This window comes from Zea mays, chromosome 5 (genome assembly GCF_902167145.1).
Source record: "Zea mays cultivar B73 chromosome 5, Zm-B73-REFERENCE-NAM-5.0, whole genome shotgun sequence".
Taxonomy (NCBI): domain Eukaryota; kingdom Viridiplantae; phylum Streptophyta; class Magnoliopsida; order Poales; family Poaceae; genus Zea; species Zea mays.
The window spans coordinates 221747896-221773358 of NC_050100.1; the positions used below are offsets into that span (position 1 = coordinate 221747896).

Below are 25463 nucleotides of genomic sequence, written 5' to 3' on the forward strand. Positions count from 1 at the left end.
TACGTAGAGTAGGTGACTGTCTGACTGATCATCGGTACCCAATTCTATTGGATGAGGAGCAAACCCTTCTTCGTCCACCTAATCCCGGCATCCCGCCACCCGAGAACGCGAAGGTCACAAGTGGACCCAGTCCCGAGGCCCACGGCGGCCCTCGTGCCACTCGTTGCAGGCCTCAAGTTCTGGGGACGGGAGCGGGACGGCCCAACCAAACCTACCACCACCACCACCTTCCGTGCGCGGAGGCGGATATGTACTGTACGTGTGGCCCTTGTCGTTTCTTTCACCGTCCCGTCCCGTCCCCCGAGAGCGAGAGGGCGGCACTGGTGACGTCATTCACCTCTCGGTCGCGTGCGCTTCACGCAGCGGCTCAGTCAGTCCTCACACCACGCATCTGATTCTGATCGCACCGCCGTCGGCCCACCGCTTCAGTTGGCAGTTGCGAGTGGCTCCAACAATCCACCGGCACCAACCCAGCGCGGCGCCACCGGCGACCCGTACCCCCTCCCCCGGAGAGCGATGGCGACGGAGCTGACGGCGGCGCAGCTGCGCGCGTACGACGGCACCGACCCGTCCAAGCCCATCTACGTCTCCGTCCGGGGCAAGGTCTACGACGTCACCTCCGGCCGCGGCTTCTACGGCCCCGGCGGCGCCTACGCCGTCTTCGCGGGCCGCGAGGCCAGCCGCGCCCTCGGCAAGATGTCCAAGGACGAGGCCGACGTCTCCGGGGACCTCTCCGGGCTCACCGACAAGGAGCTCGGCGTCCTCGCCGACTGGGAGATCAAGTTCCAGGCCAAGTACCCCGTCGTCGCCCGACTCGCCGCCGACGCCTGAACTCGTCAGTCTCGGTCTAAATTTACTCTGTCCTGCCTCTTGCGGTGTTCAGTGCTGTGCTTGCTTGCTTGTTGCTAGTTGCTTTGCTACCCAATAATCTGAATGGAAGGACGTATGTGATGTGCCTGCTGAATAGTTCCTAGTCCTTGCATACACTGCTGTGCTACCACATGACATGATGTACTCGTGTGTGTGCTTTGGTTGTTGTGTAATTCCATGACCATGATCAGTAATCTGAATAAAAAATATTGGAGATGTGCTTGCTTCCTACATAATGGGAATAAACTCTACCATATTCTTAATGATATGTATGATATGCTTAGTGATAAACTCTATCATATTCTTCCCCATCTTTCTGCTTGCTGGCTAATGGGTTGATCCAAGGCTTTGTTGTTGCTTAGATCCAACCCTAAAACCAAAGGTTCTAGCATCTAAGGTTCGAGTCTGGGCATAAATCTAGGGCTCTGATACTGTTGCTGAATAAAGCTCGGACCTTATCATCTAACCCTGGCCACTAGATGTATAAACATATAGATAGAAATATCTTCTGGGTTGGAAGACGGTGCCATTAGGATGATGGACCTCAACGTAGTGACGGTGACCTTTCCTCCACTAATTGTGCTCTAGATTGGATCGGATCGATCATGTATGTGGGGGAAGAAGAGGCAATGAGGAACGTTCGTGTCCAACAAACTCATCACCTGCAGGAGGCAAAGAACCGCTCACCATTTCCAGAAAGGATTCTTTTGGGGAACTACTATTAAAACCTCCCCTCAATAGCTTCTATATATCCCACAGCTCAACATACCAGAAGATTCCGATAAACAAAGCGTGCAATCAACTTCTAGCTCTCAGTCATCTAACTAAATTAAGGGAGTGTTGGGTTAGAGGGACTAAAGATTAGTCTCTAGTTTTTAGTTCTTTTTTTGCCAAACACTAGGACTAAAATTATTTAGTCTTTAGTCCTTCACATAGGTGTTAAAAGAGACTAAAAGCTCACATGAGTGTATTTCAAGGACATTTGAGTCTTTGGACAATGTATTTAATGACTTTAGAATCTATTTAGTCCTTAGAACCAAACAAGTAGGGACTAAAGTTTAGTCTTAAGACTAAAGTTTAGTCCTAAAACTAATTGAAACCAAACATGGCCTAAGCAGCAGCTGTACAGATTGTGAATATGAGCAATAAGTAAGCCAGTTCTGAATTCTGTTTTACTTCTTCCCTGTAAATAATTCAGTGGCAAAAATGACTGCTCATTGCCTCATCCGCGCCGATCGAGAAACACCACACGCATGCAACATTGGGAAATCACATCTTGTTTACATTTCCTGCAATTTTGGCATAGCAAGGAAGAATTTTAAGTAACATGTACATACACTTCGATTCAAACATAACATGTTGCTAGTTTCTCACATACACTTTTGAAGCCTAGAAAAGGAGTAGGTACAGTACAGTACAACAGACATGCAATGCACCCTTTATCTACAGAAGCCAAAGCCATGTAATGGAATACGACCACCAATGAAATCCTACTACACAGCTAGCCCATATCTCTCGGATACTCTGAAACCAGCACCTAGAGACGTATGATTTCACACTGACGGGAAAAAGAAAACGGATATAGTACTGTAACAACGCTTAATCGAAGGAATCGGGCGGCGGGGCCTCTCCGTCCTCGTCGAAACCCTCGTTCTCGTCGAGCATGTTCATCAGCATGGTGACCTGCTCATGGAGCATGGAGTTCTCCTTCTCGATCTCTGTCCGCTTCCTGCGCTCGTCAGCCAGCTGCTTCTGCAGAAGCTCCAGCACGCGGGAGTCTTCCTCTAGCTGCTCGTTCAGCCCATTGATCTCACGGTCCTGCGTGCCACACCATGTCCACAGCAACAACATTGGTCAGCATTTGATGCACGCATGCATGTTCAGCAACAAAACTGCCTGCAGTTTACACATGAACGCATACTCACTCTTTATCACAGATTAAAAACAGAAGCCAACAACATTTGAGGATATATTTTTTTCAAATGTGTCAACCTGAACTGAACACATCGATGCATTTACGATCGAGTGAAGAAACAGCATTGCATGACCACTAGAAAGATGTGATTATGCATGAACCTTTCTGTTCATTTCCTGGATCGCAATCCTCCGCATGCTCTCCACGACGTCTACGTTGACGAGCTTGCGTTTCTTGCCCACCAGCCACCCCTTGGGGTACGACGCGGGCTCAAAGTCCGGCGGTGGGAGCAGCGTCTCAGCAGCGCCGCGCTTGCCGTTGATCGGCTCGAGAGGCTCGAAGAGAGCCTTCCGCTTCTCGGATAGGTTAGCTTTCGGGTACGGCTCAGCTGTAGCTGCTGCTGCTGCTGCTGTGTCCGTTGCGTCGTCGGTCTTCATGGGTTCCTCTTGAGCCTGCTCGTTAGTTTCCTCGGTAGCGTCTTTGTCAGGCTCTTGTTGCAGGCTCCGGCCATTGGCTGGAACACACACATTGTTAGTCAGATCAGGAGCCAGTGCAATTCCCCAGTTAAAATCTAGGGATCCCTAAAATCTAATGCACGCGTGACCGACCCTTGGCTCTACAGCACGATCGTTCACTTGGACAACCAATATGTTAGCGAGTGGTGAGGATGAGTTTGGCTGCCATATGTGAACAGCTCTTTTGGAGAGGCCAAGGGATGCTTGCTTCTATTCAGTTCATAGTGAGATTTTTTTTACAGCCCTTGCTTTCATTTTTTTGTTCTGGGGGTTCTTTGGTTCCTTACAGCCCTTCAGTGTCTTGCAAGTATGCTATATGTATATGTACCAGCCCCCCACACAGAAGCAAAGTAACAAGGGGCCGAAACACTGAATCGAACATAGAGAGCAATTTCCAAGGCTGGTTTATTTTTCCCTAAACTAATCTGTCAGCGTCACATTATGGTCAGTAGTATTAACCAGATGTAGCATTCCAATAATAAGCCGGCCCACACAAGACACAAAGGCTACATATAATTTAATTTGACCCACACGAGACCCGGCCATGCTGCCGTCCGGACATGGGCTACGAAAATACTCATATAATTTAATTTGCATATAATACACAAAGATTGTAGTTTATCTGCTTGTCTGTGACCATGCCTAGACGGTTAGAACGGTTCGTGCTTGTTTCTGTTGCCATGCCTAGAAACTCTAGGACGACGCTACATCGGTTGCAGAACGCGTACAAGTCTTTGGCCACGTCTGAACCGCAGGAGGAGGGGAACAGTGATGGAAGGGCAGAAACAGACAAGAGACACGCAGAAATCTAGCTAATTAGCAATCACTAGTCTTGCTGCAAAGCGTGCCTACTAGGAATACGATTTCTTGCTGCAATCGCTAGCTCTTCTTGTAGTTGTACCTGGCAAGGGATTGCTACGGTCGTCTCGTGAACCACCAAACGGGCTAACCAACAGCAGTTCAGTAGCACGGGTGCGTGCGTGATTCACGTCTTACTGTTAACTTATTTTTAAACTAAACAGCGACAAATAAAAAAGAACGGAGCGCAGTTACATAACGTGAGTGAGCTGGCTATCATCTATCCCCACACGAAATATCTCACCGCCACATTTTGGGCATCAGTACCAAAACTTATATGGACAAAAAGGTAGAAATGTTTCTGGTCAGCGCTGTTGCTTGTGGACCGAAACGAAGTAGCTGAGATTAATGGTGTTTAGGTGTGATTCTAACTGTATTGCTGCATGAACTGTATTACGACAGAGAAATTTGCAGATGACTGAGCTGAAATTAGCATCTTTCAACAACATAGAAACGGATAAGCCACGAGAATACGATTCTTCGGGGGTTAAAAAAAAGAAAGAAAGAAGAAGAAGAAGCAATTGAAATCAGCGAGATTTTGTATGCAGCAACATGAATTGAGACAAGCAGACACCTGAACCTGAACTCCTTGACTTCCAGAAAATCCTGGGGGGATCAGCCGGAACGGGCTCCTCCATGCCTTGCTGCTCCTTCGCCCCCTACAGCAGCACAAAACGAATTGCACCCATCAACCAGCTTCCAAACCGCTAAATCATCTCTGCTTCTTCCCGCCTCGAAATTCCTCCTCGCTCCCAGGCCAACCACGACCTCACCTCGGCTTCTCGGCTCCAGGCTAGAGAGAGCTGGGCTTCCTTTTCCTTTCTCCTGGTCCTGGACCTGCTTCTCCCCGCCTCGCTCGCTCGGCGGTGTCTCTTGTTCTTGGCTGCGTTATCTTGTGGCTCTGGGCCGACGGATGGACGTATGGAGCGCGAGAGGGGGCGGTCGCCTTGGAAGGCACTCCCCGTTTCTTGGCCGTGCCGTCGTCGTTGGCTTGGGTTTTCCTTCTGGTGGACGTAACGATGGCGCAAACGGCGTACTCCTCCCGTCGGTTGACGGATCGGATTCGGGGGCATGCATTACCCGCCACACCAACAACCAGTCCTCCCCGTACCCATGCTCGCGGATCCTCTGTGGCCTCACGCCAGTACCGGTCGGTGACTCAGTCAGTGCTAAGCTCTCAGTTGTCAGGTTTATCCATAAACTTGCAGCTGAATTGTTTTTACTGTTGTTATTGAACCGATTTCAATTTCGCAAGACATCAACGCAAAATTGGTCCTAGATTAAACGAATCGACTACAAAGCTGCTAGAAATTGGAGGGTCCGCAACACGCCAACCACTGCTATCCATTCGTGTTGCACTGGCACAGTGCCACCTGCATTTGCACGCAGCATATGAATGCGAAAGCAGACAGAGATCATGTGAACAACCATGCACTCGGCATCAGGTACAACGCTTTTCCTACAACGATGCTGCATTGACATCAACAGCTGGGCCACTAACCGCAAACCCGAACCCAATAGCTAACCGTGGGCTGCGCCTGCTCTGTTTCTTTTATGCACACAGGCCCAGACTAGAGTTTCAGCCCATCAGCTGGTACAACCAAACCAACCAATCAACAGCGAGTGCGGTCGCTACTCATCAGAGTCACAGCCACAACATATCACCAGCCAACCAGCGCAGATTGCATCAGTTTATTCAGAATGGCACTGTCAACAGACTGCAGACTTTAACTCTGAAGACAACAGGAAAGGAAAAATATTATCAGGCATGTTCCATGATCCTCCCTATTGAACTCCAATGCAGGCTACTTACACCATCTAAAGGTCTACAGAAATGAGGCATTCAGACTTTGGACCTGCACTGTTACACCAATGGAAACTTCTATCAGTGGAGAAGCTACTTACACCATCTAAAGGCCTCCAAATTATTTCATTTCAATGCAGATGGATGTCGGTATCTGTCGGTGAACTTGTTTATAGCCTATTAATATAATGTTTGGATGCCAACAATAAACCAATAATAATTGCTTCCTCTACCTCAAAATAGAGCACATGGTATTTGAGATTATAATTTGACTGTTAATTTCTCTCAATATATATAGTTTATGGCAATGGCATAAGTATCAAAAGTGTTTCTAAACACAAATCTGGTGTTACCACTATTGTACAATGGAATTTTTATATTGTTACCCTAAACCCTAATAGAAGATAATAAAATGCCCTAATCTTTATACAAGGAATACTGTATTTATAAAACATGAATAACCAAAAAAACCTGAAAGTGTGTTACACAAACTTTTAACAATAATAATCTACTACAGGTGTGCCTATGCCGCATATATAAAATCTGGTGATTAATGACGATCCAATTAGTTAAAGGACTAACATATTACATTGGGTGTGAGTAGGCATTACAAAAAATGATGACACTATTATGCTCAACAGCCTCTAACGCAAAAACAACACAACACTTAGATTTTTGAAAGGATGGACAACAACAAAAAGTATATATTCAACCAATATGAATGTATTTAGCTGGAATCACCCAACATCAATATGTGTTATATTCATGTTGGTTACATCCCATGCTTTGTTGTGGATGTTTTTAAAATGCGTTTAGGTATTAACTAGTGTGTTTTGGTTTTTTTTGTAAATTGTTTGATTATTCTATACGATTGAAGATAAAGATGTTTTGGACCTTATATATATTTCACTATTTTTAAATATTTTGTTCAGATTTATATATTCCAATTTATCTATGTTTTTTCTCAAAGTTATTAAAAGCATAGAGATTTTTTCATTGTTTAGAAACTTGTTTAAGTGTTTACTGTTTTTACCTGAAATATGACATTCACACAAGAACATATCCAATAGTCTTTCTAAATTTCATTCTCTAAATTATTATTTGAAGAGTAATTTACATAGAAACAACTTTTTATTTTTTTAATATCCAACAATGTTTCTATGTCTTGTTTGCACTCTAGAGAGCTATTTACTTTTTTATATTTGGCTAGCGAGAAAACCGAAATAAAAGATAACTATATTTAGATAATCATTTAGATAAGATGTTGTAGGATGTTTTTTTACAACATATCTATTTATATATATTTGAAAGACTATAGGGAGCCTCTTGGATTTGTTTTGAGAACCAATTATTGCCGAAACAGGAGGTAAATTATATGATTTTGAAAATGGAAGAAAAAACTTGCTCGTTTTGGAGTTTGAAGTAGAAAACTAGACTACGAACCATAGTAAGAAGATAAATTGTTTCTTCTTCCGGCCCATAATACAAGATATAAGTGCAGAGCAGACCGAGGGGCAAGCCCATCAGCTCCGACATCTCCGAGTAGTTACAACGTAATGGGCCGTCGCCGAACGCGCGCAAGGGCCGAGCCAGTAATGGCGGGCCTCCATCTCCACGCGCGGCAAATCGGCGAGCTGATGCGGAGGCGGCCGAGGAGGCGCTCGACGGCTCGGCGCTGTCCAGTAATCAGTAGGCGCCGCTGCGTCGGCGACTTCTTCTCCCCACCAGCGTGGCCGCGTGCAGGGTTCAGGTGAGGCGCCGTTGCTGTGGTTGGTGGCTTGGGAGCATCGGAGGGCGGTTCGTGCGGTGCCCTTGTTCAGGGGATCGAAGATTCGAGAGTGACGTTGATTCGAATCCCTGCTCGTGGCATGTCAGTTTATTCGGATTCAACAGTGTATGTGATTGATCCATCGGGCATTTAAAATTAGGTTGTATATTTGGTACTGCTTTGGAGTTCGCAGTAGGGTTGTTCAGGTCAGTCATTGAATAGGCCGATGAAGCGGCTTTGCACAAGTGTTAAGTTCCATTTTATGACCGAAAGGGAACCGATGGTGGAGCCAGGCCGATCCCTTTATCGAAACCAGTAGTCGTATAGCGGCAGCTTCATTCAAGTGCTTACTAGGTGTGTTTCTCTCTGTTGACGCCCGTATTACTTAGGCAGGCATGTTAGTGAGCATTATCATGTCTCAAAATGCACAAACAATTGAGCTTAACACTCATCAAGTACAAGTGTCCCACAACTGCCTTTTGCTGGTTATAACTTATTCCTAACGCTAGTAACTTTGATGTCTTTCAGGCTGTCACGGAACTCAAGGGTATTAGTGATATACAAAAGTTTGCTTTATGGCAAGTCAGGTAATCACAAATTATGGCAATGGCAGGAATGTAGAGTGGTGGTCCTTTAAAATAAATTTGTTTCAGTGCAGCTATTTCCAGGTGAGTGCAAACTATTGCATTGTTACTAACTCATGTCTCATGATCTACGTTGCCAGTGATGAGTGAAGGGTGACTAAGAGGCTTCTCTAAGTGTCAATATACAAGACTTCATTGACGAGGTTCTTACTTTTTCAACCTCACTGTCGCTATTCTTGAAAAGAAAACAAGTACACATCTTCACATGCACTAGTTTGTTGGAATAGTAAAAGTCCCCTGGTCTCTATTATTGCCTATCTAGGCTGTTCATGATATCACATAACAATGTTCTAGAGGCTATATCCTAATGATTGCATGGGTACCCAGTAACTATAGTCATAATTTCCTTTTTCTTTTAAAGAAGGGGGACATCCTAAAACTCTACAGTACGGTGTGTTGAGGGAAAACATGTTGAAGTCGACAATTTTAAATTTAATCAGGGCTGCAGTATCTTTTGTGAATTAACCTACGCTCACTTTATTTTATTTGTATAACACAGTCCATTTAGCATTTTTTTGTTTGATGGGGCAGTGACACCCTCTTGAGTCTTTGACATTCGAGATGCTCTTAGTTACTTACTCTCCCACTCTGTGAAGCAAAAAGATTTGGGGAAAAGTGGCAACTAAACTAATGGCAGATAACTCTGTCCTGGTTGCTGTCCGCCTGTCCTCATACTTTAGTCTCTTAATATCTGATTTATTGATTGTAAGAAAATTCCATTACCAGTTATTTTCTCAATTTCGTGGACAATGCCCATCTCGTCTTTCAGACTGATGAGTTACACAAGTTCACCAGATTCTCTCCTTAAACCTCTTCTGCTTCACTTGCCATTTCCTAATGTTATGGTCCCAGTTACACTTCCATTTTTTGCAGGAGATGGTCCCAGTTACATTACATGGTTCTGTTGGACACAATGAAGCCATCCAGATATGCTATTAAAATCCTGCTAGTTATTATGGATTTAAGTTGTACCATGTCTGTTCCATCTACAGCTAGGCAGAGCATGAACTATCAAAGGATCATGATACAGACATCTCACATCTTAGAAAATTCTGTTCAGTGGTTCTTCAAGGGTAAAGTTTTTACTGTCTTATGCACTGAATTGTCAGTCGTAGTGATTTTCAGAGCAACAGGGTGTCCTTTTTTAAAGGTTCAGCTTTGGCGTTCCAGTAGGTACATCAGGCGCATACCAAAACCAGTCTCAGCCTTCTTTCCTGATCCATGATGCCTCTCAGCCTATAACATTGATGACAGTGACTAGTGATACTAGTGATCATGCTGGCGAATGCTAGACGTCATTACCATACAGCAGGCCAGCAGCCAGTAAGGTGATGTATGAATCATTTGTATCTGCCGCGTTTTACCTTTTTTTTATTGTACATGAGAGAGATACCCTACCCCTTTTCGTGTACACCCAGGAGCTCCACTTTGGCAGCCTGCCACTCTGCTTCTTCCACTCCTGAAACCGAGCCTGCAGGTGCAGGCAATGCGGTTGCTTGCTGGAGTCCTTATCCAATCAGTGAAGGCACTAAACTCGCAAAGCCGTTGGAATCTGCGAGCAAGGTCATGCACATCTTGTTGGATGAAGTTAATACAGCCTGCACTGCAACTCCCGCACTCTCGCGATCGTGTGGAAGACGTGGGCGCCGTTGAGGGTCAAAATCTTCTTGTGGCTTGCCTGGCGGAGACGGCTCTGGACCGCAGACAGGCGACGACGTCACGGACTCGATGCGAGAACCACTTGCTACCTCTGCAATACAGCGGAAGAAACTTGCGACCATCTACTGGCCACTTGCAGCTTCTCCCTTCGAGTTTGGGATGGCATTTTGTCGCAATTGGGGCTTCACAGACCGTCGCTAACTGACTGCAGTTCAGTCCTTGGTTGGTGGCAAAGAGTGCGGGAGCTGTGGCCACCGGGCGCCAGGAAGGGCGGTGATTCTCTCTTTGCGTTGGTGACTTGGGAAGTTTGGAAAGAGAGAAATGCAAGGTGCTTCCGGAGTGAGGCATCCTCAGTTGACGCCGTAGTTTCTTCCGCTCTTGGTGTTGCTAGCGAGTGGGTGAGAGCGGGCGCGAAAGCCCTTGGTTGTATTCTGAGCGAGTAGTCGGCTCTGTGTTGAGCTGGTTGGCCAGCTCTTGTTTTTGTATTTGTGTTCGTACTCTTCTTCTATTAACAAAGATGCGCAGCTCTCCTGCGTATTCGACAAAAAAAAAAACTCTGCAAGATATGGAATCTGTGTAAGCAAGAGCATTCATACCTTGTTAACTTCCTTCCTTCCACGTATATATAAAAGCTGATGAAGCCACTAATGATTCTGTTAATCTAAACATTGTTGGCAACAGGAGTGGATCTCTAAGATGATGACTGTGCACCTGACAACGTGCCACTTGGGACTTGCTTGTTTGGGCCCGGTTTATCACACCTAGAGCTTCTGCTCTGCTCCTGCGTGCCCTTCTCGGTTGCCATCGTGGCGTGTTGATTGCTAGGGTGAGTGTGAGTCGCCACTGCAGTGCCTGCGTCCGTCCATTACGGGCCACCGGCTCTCGTGGGGCTCATGTAACTTTCCATATGACATCTTTGCAGCAGCTGCTCTTTTGAGCTGGCCTGAACTGTCCGCCGTCCCCGTCCCCTCCAATCACAATTCACAACTGCCTCGCACTCTGCCCGCTGACAAGGTGCGTACAACCCCTCCTGCTTTCTCTTCTCCCTTTCACTTTCTGTGCCTGGAAGAGCAAGCCCCCGTTCTTTTGCCCAGTATGTGCAGCATGGTGTTAGTGTAGACTGGTGGTGACACGGCAACAGCTTGCGAAAACATTCACTTGCTAGGTTCGCAAGCAAGCCGCGCTTATTGACGCTAGTGCCGATTTGGTGCTAGGCCATAAAGGCTAGGCTCTTGTGGAAACTTAATCGCGCTAGGTTCGGTGCGGTCATGATATTTATCTGGCGATATTAAGGAGTTCGGGTAAGGTCGTTTGTTTCGCTAGAGGAATTCAGAGCATGCTTTTGGCATTCACAGGATCATCTTATTTTCATTATTATCATTATCATGATTTATATATTTATATTCAGCAACAAATTCGAGATTTGTCGATGATTTTGTGCATCCAAAACCCAAATTTTTTATAATACAGTACGGGACGGCAAACTTTAGTCAGCATCACAGTGCAACCAGAAATTAAGACCGTATTACGAAACTATTGCAGTTTTGTATGCAGTAAATAATTTTCAAGTGAAACTCACTGGGGGGCAAGGGGAAATACGGTGGGGTGGGGGGACAGAGTTCGTCGCTGACATTAGGCTCTCCGTTCTCCCCAACGGCAGAACAGTCTATCGCATATTAAGTGTCTTTTTGGAACAAAGTAATATTTTCTGAATCCTGTGTAACTAATTCATATGAAATTCTTATTCTATTCTTGTAAAATTCCTATGTTCCAAAGAGCTCTAATTCATGTCTGCAAGCAGCGATTTCCCTTTTCCATTGTTATATGAAAATAAAAAATCTACACCATGATTTCATTAGCCTATCCGTTGGACAGGGAGCAATAGTCATCAATAAAAAATATAGAAGGGAAACGAGAAGAGGACGTACAAAATGAAAACCGTACCTCTGTTTGGTTAGTTTCCGGCTTTTGTGTTTTTATTAACCTCTGGTTACTTAACTTTTGCATTTATTACTGTTTTGTTTGTTTTATACTATCTCCGTTTTAAAATATAGTTCTTTCTAAATTTTTTTTCTATCCACGTTCAAATGCATACAAACTATATTCATAGATTTAAATATTAGTTAATGAATAAAAATTTAATCTTAAAATTATATTTCGGAACGAAAGGAGTACAAAAGAATTCCTCGTTTATTATTCCCCTCTCCTACGCGGAAACAAAAGTTCCTCCCCGTCGCTTTCTCAGGTAACCGCGAGCTCCGCCGTGACAAATCCTCTCCTCGTTTTCCCCACCTCCTCGTGCTCCCCTCCCTCCTGTCTTTGCGGCCGGATCCCTGCCCCCAAAACCGGATTGGGGAGGGCTCGCTGCGTTCAGGCGAGGGCAGCGGCGGCGGCGTGCCGTGGTTCCTCAGCGCCGAGGTGGTCAGAGGTCAGGATCGCATCTTTCCTCTTTACATTTTGGTCTCTGGACGGCGGCATTTTGTCGCTGCCTCGCCGAGTGGTTTCCAGGAATCGAAGCTGCTTTTGTTTCGATCGCTTGTCGGGACGGTTGGAATGGGCGAGAGCTCGCGGGATGCCGTGCCGTTTCCCTGGACTGGACGCTTGTCGTGCCCGATGCCAGAGCTCGAGAACAAAACCGTTATCCTTTTTTTTTCTTTCTCTCCACTTCTCCCCCGTCGGTTTCAAATTCCAATCATCTGGGGCGCACCAATTGTTGTTGTTTGCCTTTGGAATCTTGAATCTTCCAACCGCTGAATTCTTTTTTTTTTTTTGCCCTGACTCTCGCTGTATCGAGTTCCCGACTTTGGCCTTAGATAGATAGAACCAGGGAGCTATACGCTCGGCTCGAACCCGACTCTCTCCCTGCGTTGAAAAATTCGGACAGCCGGAAAGAGAATTTGCGCCAATTTTATTTTCTTTTCTTTTTGGCCATTTTGCTCGGCAGCGACGGCGAGGAGATGAGCCGAGGCCCCGCCATCTGCCGCGCTCTGGCTAGCCGTTGGAGTCGCACCAACGGGCACATTTCCTCCTGGCCCAGGAGGCCGGGAGTGCCTTCAGCGGAGGTAATATAAATAATAAACAGATAAACATGTCATCTTTTACCTCGCCCATCCTTTCTACCGCAAAGAAAAAGTTGGTTCCTCTCCCTCCCAGTTGCATTAGTTTACGCTCCATAACAGGAGCCAGGCAGCCACAAGAGCGACGGTACTTTTAACGGGGACTTGCCTGTACTAATCATCATAACTAAGCCACTAGTTAGTCGTCCTCGTCCCGGTGGCCTGGACGACCGGGCAGCGGGCACCCCTCCACCACCATTTAATCCGCTTCTAGCTTGTTTCTCTATCTCTCTCTCTACCCCCATCTCTGGCAGCTTGGCTTCGCCATTACTTGGCTTGCAGGAGCTGGCCGTGGAGTTCCCGTGAGGTGGAGACCAAGCCATGACTGACTCGCTCGACCCTACCCGCACCCGAAAGAGACGCTTCGATTCCTATGCATAAATAGGAAAAAAGGAGAGGAGGAATTCGAGAAAATCACCGCCTCTCTTCCTTTCTTCATCGCCCTGCCCTTTTCTCTTCTCCTCTCCTCTCCACCTACCGAATCCCGTCGCTGGGGGTCCTCGATCTGGTTCGCTTGCTGCGTGACTCCCAGCCTCTGAATTGTCTTGTTGTGCCAGACGGATTTGTGTCTCTTGACATTGGATTGCTGCTCGTGTTGTTCTTGTGTGGGCAGGTCGGGACGTGCGGTAGATTGGTGGTGGCTTCGTGGCGCTATCAATGCTGGTGGATTTGAGCAGGGGCGGTGGGTGCGCGGATAGACGCCTGAGAAATCCGGGTGCCCGGGGCAGTGCTGCTCCGGAAATCTGACCTGCCGGCGGAGAAGAATTACACTAACGGCCATGCTGATGGCCCGGTGAAGCGCAAGGTAGCCGCGATGCCAGCAGCGGCACCTACTACTCCAAGGAGGCACCCGTCACCGAATGCCGGCGGTCGGGCGTCGTCCCCGACGCCAGCTGGGTCACAGGCGAAGAGGTCCCAGTCCACCGAACGGCGGCCGGTGACTCCGTCAAGGCCGTCTTCCGGCGGCTCGCGGCCGAGTACTCCGTCCAGGATCTCTGCCCCGGCATCGCCATCGTCTGCGACTTCCAGCCCGTCCTCATTCTCTAGCTCGTCGACGCCAGTGGGTGATGCCGTTCCAGAAACGCAAATCGCTCTGAGGAGGTTGCCTGGTGGCCGGGCTCCTGATGGGCTGTGGCCTTCAATGCGGAGTCTGTCTTCTTCTTTCCAGCTCGAATCAAAGGGGAAAAAGATTTCTAGTAGCTCCTCTGCAGATCAGGCCAAGACGAGGGATGCAGCACCCGCTGATAGGAAGAGGAGCCCATTGAGAGGTAGAGCTACCCCTGAGCAATCGGAGAATCCACATGCCAAGGTGATTGATCATCATCGCTGGCCTGCTATGATGGGGGGCAGGGTGTCTGCAAGCACAATGTCCAAGAGCATGGATCTCACTGATAAGATCAGTAGGTCTGCTCTTCCATCAGTTCCGTCACGTGGTGTTTCACCGAAGCGAACAACAGTGTCCTCTGCTGCAAATACCTTGTCAAGAAGTATTGATCTTGCTGATAAAATTGATCGGCTGGTCTCTTCGTCAATGTCATCACAAGGGGAATCACCAAGAAAGTCACCTTGTAATGGTGCAGATGATGTGTCCAAAAAGGTTGGTGTTCGTAAAGATCTCAAACTCTCATCCTTGGCAATATCAAGAAGGGTGTCACCAGTAACAACAGATGATAAAATTGATCGGCTGGTCTCTTCGTCAATGTCATCACAAGGGGGATCACCAAGAAAGTCACCTTGTAACGGTGCAGATGATGTGTCCAAAAAGGTCGGTGTTCGTAAAGATCTCAAACTCTCATCCTTGGCAATATCAAGAAGGGTGTCACCAATAACAACAGCTGCATCAGATGGCACTAGAACCTTATCAGGAAGCATGGATCTTACTGAAAAAGATAACAGTACACTCTCGCCAGTTTCATCACCCAGCATTTCACCAAGTGCATCATTATCAAGTGTGTCTAATGCCGCATCACAGACTACTACAAAGTCATCCGAGAGATTAATTGGACCTGTTTCCAACCTGTCCTCATCGAGAGGACTTTCACCTAGAAGAACAACTTCTGGTGGCATTGTTGATTTAATGAAAAGCATTGATTTCCCTGAAAAAGATAGGAGACCAGCTTCATCAAGAGGGTTTTCGCCAAGGAGGAGACTCGTGTCTGATGGTGTTAATGATATTGGGAAAAATATGGATTTTGCTGAAAAGGATAGCAGAGTAGTCAGCTCATCAATTCCATCTCGAGGGGTTTCTCCAAGGAGAAGACTTGCCTCTGATGGTGTTGATACTATGTGCAGGAGCTCGGAGTTTTCTGGAAAGGATAACAGGCCATCCACCTCATCTTCCACATCACGTGGAATGTCTCCCCGAAGAAGGCTTGCTTCTGATGGCATAAGTGCTGTAACCAAAGGCATGGACTTTGGTGATAATGCTAACAGACCATCAACCTCTAAAGGAGTGTCACGAGGGATTTCACCAAGACTTCAATTAGCCTCTGATGGTGTTGGCAATGTATCAAAAGGCACAGATCTTGCTGATGGACTGGACAGGCCATCAACCTCATATGCAACACCGCGAGGTATGTCACCACGACGCAGGGTTGCATCTGATGCCAGCAATGCCACTTCAGAAAGGATCAAGTTCACCAAAGAGGATTCTGGAACTGTGTCCTCTTCAGTTGCACCTAGAGGGGTCTCAACATTAAGACAACTTGCTTCTGATGGTGTTGAATCTGTCTCAAAAAGTATGGATCTTGTTGAGAAAGATACTAGACCTACTACCTCATCAGCTTCATCACGAGGGCTTTCACCAAGAAGGCGACTTTCCTCAGATGGTGTCAATGTGATTTCAAAGAGCATGGATCTTGTTGAAAACAATAACAAACTTGTCACCATGTCAGCTGCAGCTCGAGGGGTTTCACCAAGAAGACGGCTCGCCTCAGATGGTGTCAAAGTGACATCAAAGAGCATTGATCTTGTTGAAAACAGTAACAAACCCTTAACAGTGTCAGCTGCAACACGAGGGGCTTCACCAAGAAGACGGCTCACCTCTGATGGTCTAGCATTTATATCAAAGAGCACAAATATTACTGAAAAAAGTATCAGACCTTCAACACCGTCAATGTCATCACGAGGGATGTCACCAAGAAGACGGCTGGCCTCTGATGGTATCAATGCTGTATTGGACACAGAATTTGCTGACAAAAATTGTAGACCATCTTCCTCATCAGCTGCTTTACGAGGGGTTTCTCCCAGAAGCAGGTCTGCCTCTAATGCCATATCAACAGGCATGACTAATGCTGAAAATGACAGCAGACCATCCACAACATCAAGTCCGTCATGTCAGACTCTGCAGAGCAGCAGGCTTGAATCTAATGGTGTTAACATCCTATCAAAAGATATGGAAATCTCATCAACTGTATCTGGTTGCACTTCAGACAGTAGACTTGATGGCGCTGGTGCTCTAGTAAAAAGCATAGATGTCACTGAGAAACTTACTGTGTCAACTGAAGATGGTGGTGGTGAAGACGATCCTGGAAGAATAGATTCTAGTGACGTAGTTACTAGTGCAGTTTCATCATCCCTTGCATCTCAAGAGGTATCATCAAGACATGTTACTGATGACGTTAAGAATGCGTCAGAGAGTGTTGGTGCAACGCAAAAAGGTAACAGACCATTATCAGTGAAGGTTCCATCTCGAGTAGCTTCTCCAAGAAGACGACTTGCATCCGATGGCATTGATACTATATCTAAAAGCATGGATTTTGCTGAGAAAGATAAGAAACCCATGACAGTGTCAGTTCCATCACGTGGAATGTCACCAAGAAGAACAGCAAGATCTGACAGTGCTGATATAATGTCAAAAAGTATGGATTTTCCTTTACAAGTGTTTTCTACAAGAAGAGTACTAGGACCTGATGGTGCTAATGCCATGTCAAGAAGCATGGATCTAACTGATAAAATTAGACAGAAAATATCTTCAACTATGCAATCATCCAGAGTCTCACCAAGGAAAATGCCTCTTGCTTATAACAGAATAAAAGGCCCTGAAATTTTATCAGGTGATGCTGAGAGCCCTGGTTCTGCTGATGGAAATGAAAGTCAAGAGGAGAATGCCAGTTCAAGTCCAGATGCACCTTCAAATAGTTCAGAAAAATCTACACCTCCAAAGCAGCTAGCTAGGAGATCACCTTCGCCATCACATATTTTAATATGCCCTTCATCATCATCCAATGCTTCATCGACACCATCATTTGTCTCCAGGAGATTACCAAGCCCATCAAGGACTAGACCTTCAACACCTGTCTCACCATGTAGTTCTGCCAGATCTGATTCAGCCTCTTCAATTCTTAGCTACATTGGTGATGCTACAAGAGGGAAGAAGAGCCCAACTCACACGGAAGATGCCCATCAGTTGCGCCTCCTGCATAATAGGAACTTACAATGGTGTTTTACCACTTCTTATGTTGATGAACTGCTGTCAATTCAGAAGATAAGTGCTGAGGTAAATTTCATACCATTACCTCTTCATGTTAGATTTTCCATAACCTGTTAGGGAGCAGGAGAAAAAACTTATTTAATATATACCCAAGATCTTTTTTATTTTTTATTTGTATTCTGCTGTATCCTTGTTCATATAGGTGTGTAGTATCAACCATTCACCTTATATTATATTGAGAAAGTGGAAGAAACTAGTTGTTTATCTTTTATCAAGGATGTTGAAGAAATTAAAATAAATGTATTGTGCAACCCTAAAATCTTCTTATATTGGGCTATCTCATTCTAAGATACTTTTGTTCTTTATTTCCCTAATTCTAATATGTGGTCAATATGTAAATACCATGAGTTTATTTCTTACTCTATTTATTTATTTGAAGCAGACTATGTTGTATAGTGTATGGGATGCTAACTCAAGGATGTGTGACTCTATGGTTATAAAAAGGAACTATGTACAACAGCTAAGGCAAGAGGTCAAATTGGGAATTGTCTTGAAGGAGCAAGTAAGTTCTGTTGATTTTTTGCATATATAAATTGTTATGATCGACACCACCTATAGGCACCAAGGTCGCGCCAATAGCTAGGCCACGCGGGACAGTTAGGGTGAATGCCTAGGATTGTTCTTCCTTAAATATTTTACATTGTCTCCATAAAAAAATATAATCATGATTGATTCTTGTTAGAAGGTTTTCATAAAAATAATGATCGCTTGTTTAGGAGTCAAGTAAGTGTCTCTATATAAGGAGAGATGTATCAATCTAATTAAGCAAGGCAATTATCTTCATGGTTATTAAAGCGGTAAAACGTTATGAACCAACTTTTCAACGTTTAAACGAACGTTGAAACGTCTTTTCAAACTTGACATAGAATTTCAAATATAGTATAAGTTCATACATAAGATGGGTTCACAAACCAAATAGCATTAGCATAAAAAGAAACAGATCAAATTCAACAACACAAGTTACAATTTTTATGTATGATTAGTAACCATCATCGAACTCATCAATATTAAGACCATGAGCATCCACGCCTTGATCATCACCATCTTTTCCACTATTGCTTCCTTCAATTTCATCTTCCACATCAAGATCATCAAGAATATATTCCTCATCCTCGTCATCTTCATTTGCTAAATTAGTCTCCTCTTACTCAAGGTCTTCATTCCTTCTCACACACCCACCAGCAGCTCTCCTAGGAAAATTACGACCTCTAAGATGTGCAGATGCACCAATAGCTTCATCAACTTGGTCCCATGATAAATTTAAATCATCTCCAAGAGCATTGCTACAACCTCTTGAGGTGTTCATCGAATCATAGATGCAATTGACTTCTTTGGAGCTGCAATTGGGTGGGCCTTCGATTCGAAAATTGCTTTGTTTCTTTTGGCAGCTGTTCCAGAACTTGGCACAGTACATGAGGAAGCCTTGGATGATGCTGACATTGACCTACTTCCCATAACTTGGACATCATCATCTTGTCCTGCTTCATCTTCCATTACATCGTCATCTAGGTACAACGGCCTAGCCCGCTTCCCATTATTCAAAGCTTCATTCATCTCTTTAGCAATCTCTCTAGTAGTGTTAGGATACTTGACAATGTCTCCATAGCCACCAGCTAGATGTTGTTTCACCCTCTTGATACCTCCTTTTATTTGTTTGGGGCACAAAGCACATTGAATCAGCGCTCGCTTTCCCGCCTCAACATAGTATGTATATTTCTATCCTGGATCATTTGACTTTGGCCTTCGTGACTGATCTTTGAGTGGGTCATAGGAGTCATTACTTTGACCGGCAGACAATGCCTCATTATTTGTTGCCATTGAAATTCACTGCGAGCAAATAGAGATCGATTCACTGTGAGCAAAATCAACAAATCTGGCTGCTAGTGATTCACTGTGAGGGGCAACGAGTGGATGCGGCGGCGCACTGGAGCTTGGCCGCCTGGCCGGACAACTGGATGCAGCAAGTGGATGCACTGGAGCAGTGGAGCAAGTGGATGTAGCAAGTGGCAGCAAGTGGATGCAGCGGCGGCAAGTGGGCACTGGAGCAGTGGAGCTTGGCCGGGCAAGTGGATGGACTGGATGCAGCGGCAGCAAGTGGGCAGTGGCCTGTGGGCTGTGGCACGGCGGTCGGCGGCGCACTCGCCTGTGGGCAAACTGGAGGAGGGGGCCGGCGGCGTACCTGGCAGGAGGGCGGTCGCACTATTGGAGGCGCAGCTGGGCGGCCGGCCGGGAGATCTCCAGGCTTCCAGCGCTGGCTGACGGCTGAGGAGTGAGTGAGGACGTTGGCTGACGGCTGGGCCTGGGCGGCTTTGGAAGCGAAAGCCCAGGAAGGCTGACCCACTAGTAACTTGGAACGTCGATTAGACGTCTAAAACGACATTAAATGTGTTCCAGACGTTTCAACGACGATTAAATGCCGAAAACAGACGTTCTACACTAATTTGACAGAACGTTCTGACGTTTTAGTTTCAAATCGCGTTTTATCGTTTAAACGACGCTTAAACGTCGTTTCAGCGACGTTTTAATAACCATGATTATCTTACCTAGTCTCAAGGGTCATCTCCCACGTCTCCTCTCTCTCTTACTTGTTTACTCTTGTACGTGACCACGACTGCGTCGTTGGGGTACACGCCCTAGCCATTGATCTTCTACATGTTCAACCTACACAGTCGTGGTAGGATCCCAGATCCTATCAATCTGGTATCGGAGATTTTGGGTGACGACGACTTTGAGAAGCAATCATCAATCCCACCATTGTGGTCATCGACGTCACAGCGAAAGCCCTGGTGGACATTGCCACGCACCTGGCCAATCTTTCTACCCGCATGTCGTTTCTGGAGCACTAACAGGTGTCCTCCTTTGTAGGTGCCATACACAAGGGTTACCCCCATGAGACATCTAGCTTGAGGACAAATTGTTCGAAGAGGCAGTGGAAGTTGTTATGACCGGTGTCTATAGGCGTGAAAGTCGCGCCAGTGGCTAGGCCATGCGGGTAGTTCGGGGTAAAATGTCCAGAATTTTTCTTCCTTAAATATCTTGTATTGTTTCCATAAAAAATAAGATCACAATTGATTCGTGTTAGGAATTTTCCATAAAAATGAGGATCGCTTGCTTAGGGGGGTCAAGTTAGTGATTGGCCTCAAGGGACATCTCCCATGTCTCTCCCTCCTCTCTCTTGCTCCCTATGCGCTACCACGACTCTTGTGCGCTGCCGGGGGTACACGCCCTGGCCATCGATCTCCTACTTGTACAATCTACACAACCACGGTAGGATCCTAGATCTTATCGTAAATGCATTGTTTCATGCCATCCGATAGAAATAGATCTATTTGATCATACTGAGTAACCAGGTTCCCGTATCGATGGGATTGAGGAACGGGAACGCGGTACGCGGTACACTACTAAAACAAGGTTTTAACACTACGGGAACAAGATTGTTCCCACGTTCCCGGTTTCTAACTTCTAAGATCATACATACACTTAATTGGATTTGATGGTTACACTAAGATATTCAAGCTGAATGTAGGATACATAGAATAACTGAAGATGCGATTTTATGTTTAAATGGTTACTTGAACATGCATGTTGAATAGTTGCTACAGAGGCACAATAAGATATTCAGATTTTTATCCAAGCTCCTTGAAAAATATAAGAGAACAATTTTTTTGTTACCGTGCTTTTTAGTTCATATATTTTATGTCCCAAAATGTTCTGAATTGTTTGTGGAGATACCTTCCTTATGAGTGAGCTACACCTTTTGGAATCCCTATGTGCTACAATAAATCTTCTTGAACCAATTTTCTTGAAAAAATGCATATGCTAGCCGTTGTGTTATCGTGTTACTAAACATTGATTGTTGCATCATGTAGATGGATTACCTTGATCACTGGGCAGCGCTGCAAACAGAGCATTCTTCTTCTTTATCCAGCGCAACTGAAGCTCTTAAAGCAAGCACATTGCGTCTTCCAGTTTCAGGAGGAGCTAAGGTATCCAAAATTCTCTCTCTTTTCTCTCGAACTACGTAGGAGAGCTAAAAACATAAAAGAATAGATCTAATGTAGTAGTCTTCAAATTAGGCTAAATACTTGGGAACCATGACTCCTGGGAAAATTACAAGTTACTACTTGCTAAATAAGTTCTCAACATCTCATTGAGAACTCAATTTCACTCTTTTAGCAAAATGAGAAAGTCATGGTTATTCTGTTCTTATGTTCTCTCTTGCAGGCCGATGTACTTACTGTTAAGAATGCTGTCAGTTCAGCAGTTGACATTATGCAAGCAATGGGGTCATCCGTTTGCCATTTGCTATCAAAGGTTAGTTCTGAAGGTCCTGTTATTTCTACAACTATTGTTCATAACAGTTCTACTATCACACTGGTAGTTTTGATTAGTTCTAAGTTGGGGTAGGATAGAGTTGAAACCCACCGTGAACTACCAACAAAGAGTGAAAAGAAAGAGAGAAAATAAATAGATTTATATGAGTGAATATATTTATAACATTATCAATAATCAGGATATTTTTTGGGGACCTAGAGCCTGTTCGTGGTAGTGGCACGCGAACGATTATCTATTTTGGTTATTAGACATTCACGGTTAGGAACAATGACCTCAGGTCTTAACCATTGACTTCTGTTCTGCAGTTACAGGCTTCACACTCTCTGGTTACAGAACTTTCAGCTGTTGCTGCTAAAGAAAGTACCTTACTCAACGAGTACAGAGAACTCTTGGCAACAGCAGCAGCACTACAGGTACAATCTGGTTATTTATTTGCTATATGTGTCGTTTTCATTTCTTTTGTTCTTGTGAGCAAGGCATGACATTTAAATCGAGATAAGTGCATTTGGAGAAATATTATGTTGTCTGGCCACAAATGATTCCATGAATGCATTAGGTTAGAAACAATATTTTTCTTTAAAAAAATAATATTGTGGCTGGCTTTCCCTGATAATATTTTCATCTGGTCACTGGGATCCGCAATGATTGTTACCATATTCCAGGGCACACTGTCTTTTGTAGCCAGTACTAGTTGAGGAGAAGATTACATTTACATCTGTCTACTATTTTGCTACCATGTACAAAAATGTTACAAATGATTGTTTTTTTTTCATTTGGCTATAACTTGCATGTTTGCTTTACTGTATGAACATTCTGAAATCACAGCCCCACTATAAAATGAGTTCCTTCTGAGTTCCACGCAACCACAATAGATGTTTTGGGTATGCAAAAAAGAAGCAACGTGGATTGATGTTCGGTTTGAACTAACAGTCATCTTCCTCTGAACAGGTCCAAGAGTCGAGCCTAAGGACACAGCTCATACAAGAAACAGAGTGAACAGGTTAAGGTCCTGTATTTCTAACTAGGAAGATAGAAGTAAACACCATTCGTTAGTTTCAGTGACTGCTGCATATGTGTACCTTTGATGTCGTTTTGTTTTTCCTTTGCTCTTCCTTTTCCCCCCCACTTATTAGCTAGCTCATATTTCTTTACATTTCTACTCCCCCCCCCCCCCCCTGTTCTTTTCTGTTCGAACAACTTACATGGAAGATAAGGGAAGCAACATGGAAATGGAATCATGGATTTACTCCATGACAAAGCTGCCAATGTGGTCTTTTATTGCATCCTAGACCAATGAGCCAAAAACTGAAAGCTTTGTTGTAAGCTGTAAATCTGAGCAGTTATGTGTCCTTCAGTGTAATGCCTTTGGATGTATCTTTCTTAGATCGCCATCACTTTAGAATTAGAGGCTCCAGCTAACAGAATACTTACTATTAGTGCTGGTCCAAGATCCAAGCAAGGGGAGACCAGAAACCTCTAACCGACACTACAACATGACAGGTACCCGATACCGACTTCGTCGCTAACACTTGTAAGTACTATATGTCCTGCCAGGAGAATACCATGTTCTGTTCTTCTCCACTTAACTCTGATGGAAACATGTTTCCTTTTCATGCCGTGTTGTTGGCATACATCAAGTTGTTTTCGCCATTGCTTTCATTTGCATGTGCAATGCTGCCGCACATGCAAGAGTTGTGTGAACTCTGTGGCCTCCTCCAGTGCATGGGTGAATTGTGCGTCGGATGCACAGCCTGATGTCGATAGCTGAACTGAATGTAGCTTGGTCCCTAGAGAATGGACCGGTTTTAGGCCTCACGTCATCATGGTGGGATTGCTTAGGCTGATGGCTAGCTCATATTAATATTCTTCTACCCTAATAGGATTTAGAGGCGTGGGGCGCATGATGAGATAGCAGCACATCTTCCTCCTTTTATCTCTGCGACTGCGAGGGCGTTCTCATCTTTTAACTTTGGCTATATATTTTACTGTATTGATCTTACCTTTTGGTGCCTGTTGCGGCTTTTGTTGCATGTTGTGCCACGGTCGCTTTATATCCATTTTAGCTATTGATTTTTATAGCTATATTCAACTGAGTAATGATAAATATAGACACATATAGAACCCATACATCATGTATAAATTCATTAAAAAACAAAAACGGATTTTATTTTGGAACAGAGAGGATAAAGAGAGAGCAAGTGTTGTTGGATACTATTTTAATATTTTTAGAGACCTATTCATATTTTAAAAATTGGACTTAGTCTCACCCTCGTTCCTTTTAGAACAAAGATAGTAGTGTAACAAAATGAGCATCTCCAACAACTCTTAAAACTAGCGCTAGAAAAAAAAACTCGAGCTCGATGAGCTGACTCGGTCTCACAGTAGTTCGGCTCGGATCGACTTGGCTCTTAGAACGAGCCCAAGTTGAGCTTGTTTTTTTTTTGGCTCATGAAAAGAGCAAGTCAGCTCGGCTCGTGAGTTGGCTCGTGTTTCGACCCACAAAAATTTATTACATAAAATCCTAATTAGTATATAATGTTAGTACCAAATAGACAATTAATTTATATTGTTTGAGATTACTATATAAATTGTTTTTTAGGTTTTATATTATAATTTTGATGGCAAGTTCACGTTTATTGGCCAGTCTTGTTGCCTCGGCGAGCGAGCTCGCGAGTTAGAGGCGAGCCGGCTCGTGAGTCATGAGGAACCATTTTTCTATACTATACTTAAAGCACCAGTTTTAATGGTTGTCCCGCGTCATATTTTTACAAATAACACCTCACAGCTATTTTAAATTAATCTGTTGCACGTCTATAGATGGCCAAACGGCGGCCCGGCACGTTATGCCGGCCTGCTGACTGTGTCGGGCCAGCCCATTAGCTCGTCCACCTATTTAACTAAATCAGCGTAAAATGTTAAAAAACGATGCAGGAGGTGGGGTTCGAACCCATGCTCTGATGGAAGAAGAGCGGAAGACACTAGATGAAGTTGTCTAATCAGTAGAACATCATGCTCAAATGCTTTTAATATTGAATATAAATTGCATAGATGTATATACATTTTTTTGTAAAATAAAAAATTATAATCGTGTCAGACCGAGCCAGCACTACGGGTCGAGGGTACAGCCCAAGCACGGCACGACGTTCTTAGCTCTTACAAGCATTAGGTCGTTTCTGAGACCACATTGACGCAATATACTCAATGGTGTTTGAGGTTTGCTAAATTGGATGGAGCAACAATGATTTGTTACACTAACAGTAATATGAAAAGTTATTTGTTGTTTTAAACGTTAGTAATTGCTATGAGGTAGCATAATTTATATGGAGTGTATCCAGTTTTTATTGATGCCTGACTTTAGCAATCACTCCATATTTTGATCTATCTTTTTTATAAGTTTGACTTCATGTGACTTATTTTAGAAACTTGAACTCACAAACTTTCTTTTATTTGATCTCTGTATGGTGCAATTATGTCATTTTATAATATT

General features: G+C 44.6%; 3 protein-coding genes across 14 annotated transcripts; 2 read left to right on the forward strand and 1 right to left on the reverse strand.

The window, feature by feature from the left end:
- The first annotated feature begins 331 nt into the window (after positions 1–331).
- On the forward strand, positions 332–1136 carry LOC100280580 (membrane steroid-binding protein 1). Its single transcript, NM_001153499.1, has one exon. It carries the CDS (start codon positions 517–519, stop codon positions 829–831), a length of 315 nt encoding a protein of 104 aa, NP_001146971.1. The 5' UTR covers positions 332–516; the 3' UTR covers positions 832–1136.
- A 1054-nt stretch (positions 1137–2190) lies between these two features.
- LOC100275462 (Snf1-related kinase interacting protein SKI1) lies at positions 2191–5195 on the reverse strand. Of its 2 annotated transcripts, none has more exons than NM_001151876.2 (4): positions 4932–5195; positions 4739–4817; positions 2947–3299; positions 2191–2688 (listed from the first exon to the last, which is right to left on the reverse strand). In NM_001151876.2, the coding sequence occupies exons 2-4, from the start codon at positions 4794–4796 to the stop codon at positions 2470–2472; spliced, it is 630 nt and encodes a 209-aa protein (NP_001145348.2). In that variant the 5' UTR covers positions 4797–4817; positions 4932–5195; the 3' UTR covers positions 2191–2469. The 2 variants fall into 2 exon arrangements, with proteins under 2 accessions (NP_001145348.2, NP_001143001.2); NM_001149529.2 differs by having other exon boundaries at positions 4733–4817.
- A 2297-nt stretch (positions 5196–7492) lies between these two features.
- On the forward strand, positions 7493–23613 carry LOC100193635 (AUGMIN subunit 8). Of its 11 annotated transcripts, none has more exons than XM_035967706.1 (14): positions 7493–8084; positions 8259–8317; positions 8455–8517; positions 9248–9702; positions 9793–10609; positions 10715–10859; positions 10959–11047; positions 13763–14804; positions 14973–17647; positions 18024–18143; positions 21511–21627; positions 21866–21955; positions 22282–22389; positions 22925–23613. In XM_035967706.1, the coding sequence occupies exons 8-14, from the start codon at positions 13964–13966 to the stop codon at positions 22970–22972; spliced, it is 3999 nt and encodes a 1332-aa protein (XP_035823599.1). In that variant the 5' UTR covers positions 7493–8084; positions 8259–8317; positions 8455–8517; positions 9248–9702; positions 9793–10609; positions 10715–10859; positions 10959–11047; positions 13763–13963; the 3' UTR covers positions 22973–23613. The 11 variants fall into 11 exon arrangements, with proteins under 11 accessions (XP_035823599.1, XP_035823596.1, XP_035823595.1 ...); XM_035967705.1 differs by having other exon boundaries at positions 7503–7712; positions 9248–9447; positions 9545–9702; positions 13763–17647; positions 22925–23565; XM_020553074.3 differs by having other exon boundaries at positions 7503–7712; positions 9248–9447; positions 9548–9702; positions 13763–17647; positions 22925–23565.
- The last annotated feature ends 1850 nt before the right edge of the window (positions 23614–25463 follow it).

Excerpts from the sequence above, each read along its gene's own strand:
- LOC100193635 (XM_035967703.1), top strand. The coding sequence starts at position 13,964 with ATGCCAGCAGCGGCACCTACTACTCCAAGGAGGCACCCGTCACCGAAT. Across the intron at positions 21,628-21,865 it reads CAGTTTCAGGAGGAGCTAAG|GCCGATGTACTTACTGTTAA; the intron begins GTATCCAAAATT and ends TCTCTCTTGCAG. Across the intron at positions 22,390-22,924 it reads CAACAGCAGCAGCACTACAG|GTCCAAGAGTCGAGCCTAAG; the intron begins GTACAATCTGGT and ends TCCTCTGAACAG.
- LOC100280580 (NM_001153499.1), top strand. The coding sequence starts at position 517 with ATGGCGACGGAGCTGACGGCGGCGCAGCTGCGCGCGTACGACGGCACC.
- LOC100275462 (NM_001149529.2), bottom strand. The coding sequence starts at position 4,796 with ATGGAGGAGCCCGTTCCGGCTGATCCCCCCAGGATTTTCTGGAAGTCA. Across the intron at positions 3,300-4,732 it reads GTCAAGGAGTTCAGGTTCAG|CCAATGGCCGGAGCCTGCAA; the intron begins GTGTCTGCTTGT and ends TGTGTGTTCCAG. Across the intron at positions 2,689-2,946 it reads TCCAGGAAATGAACAGAAAG|GACCGTGAGATCAATGGGCT; the intron begins GTTCATGCATAA and ends TGTGGCACGCAG.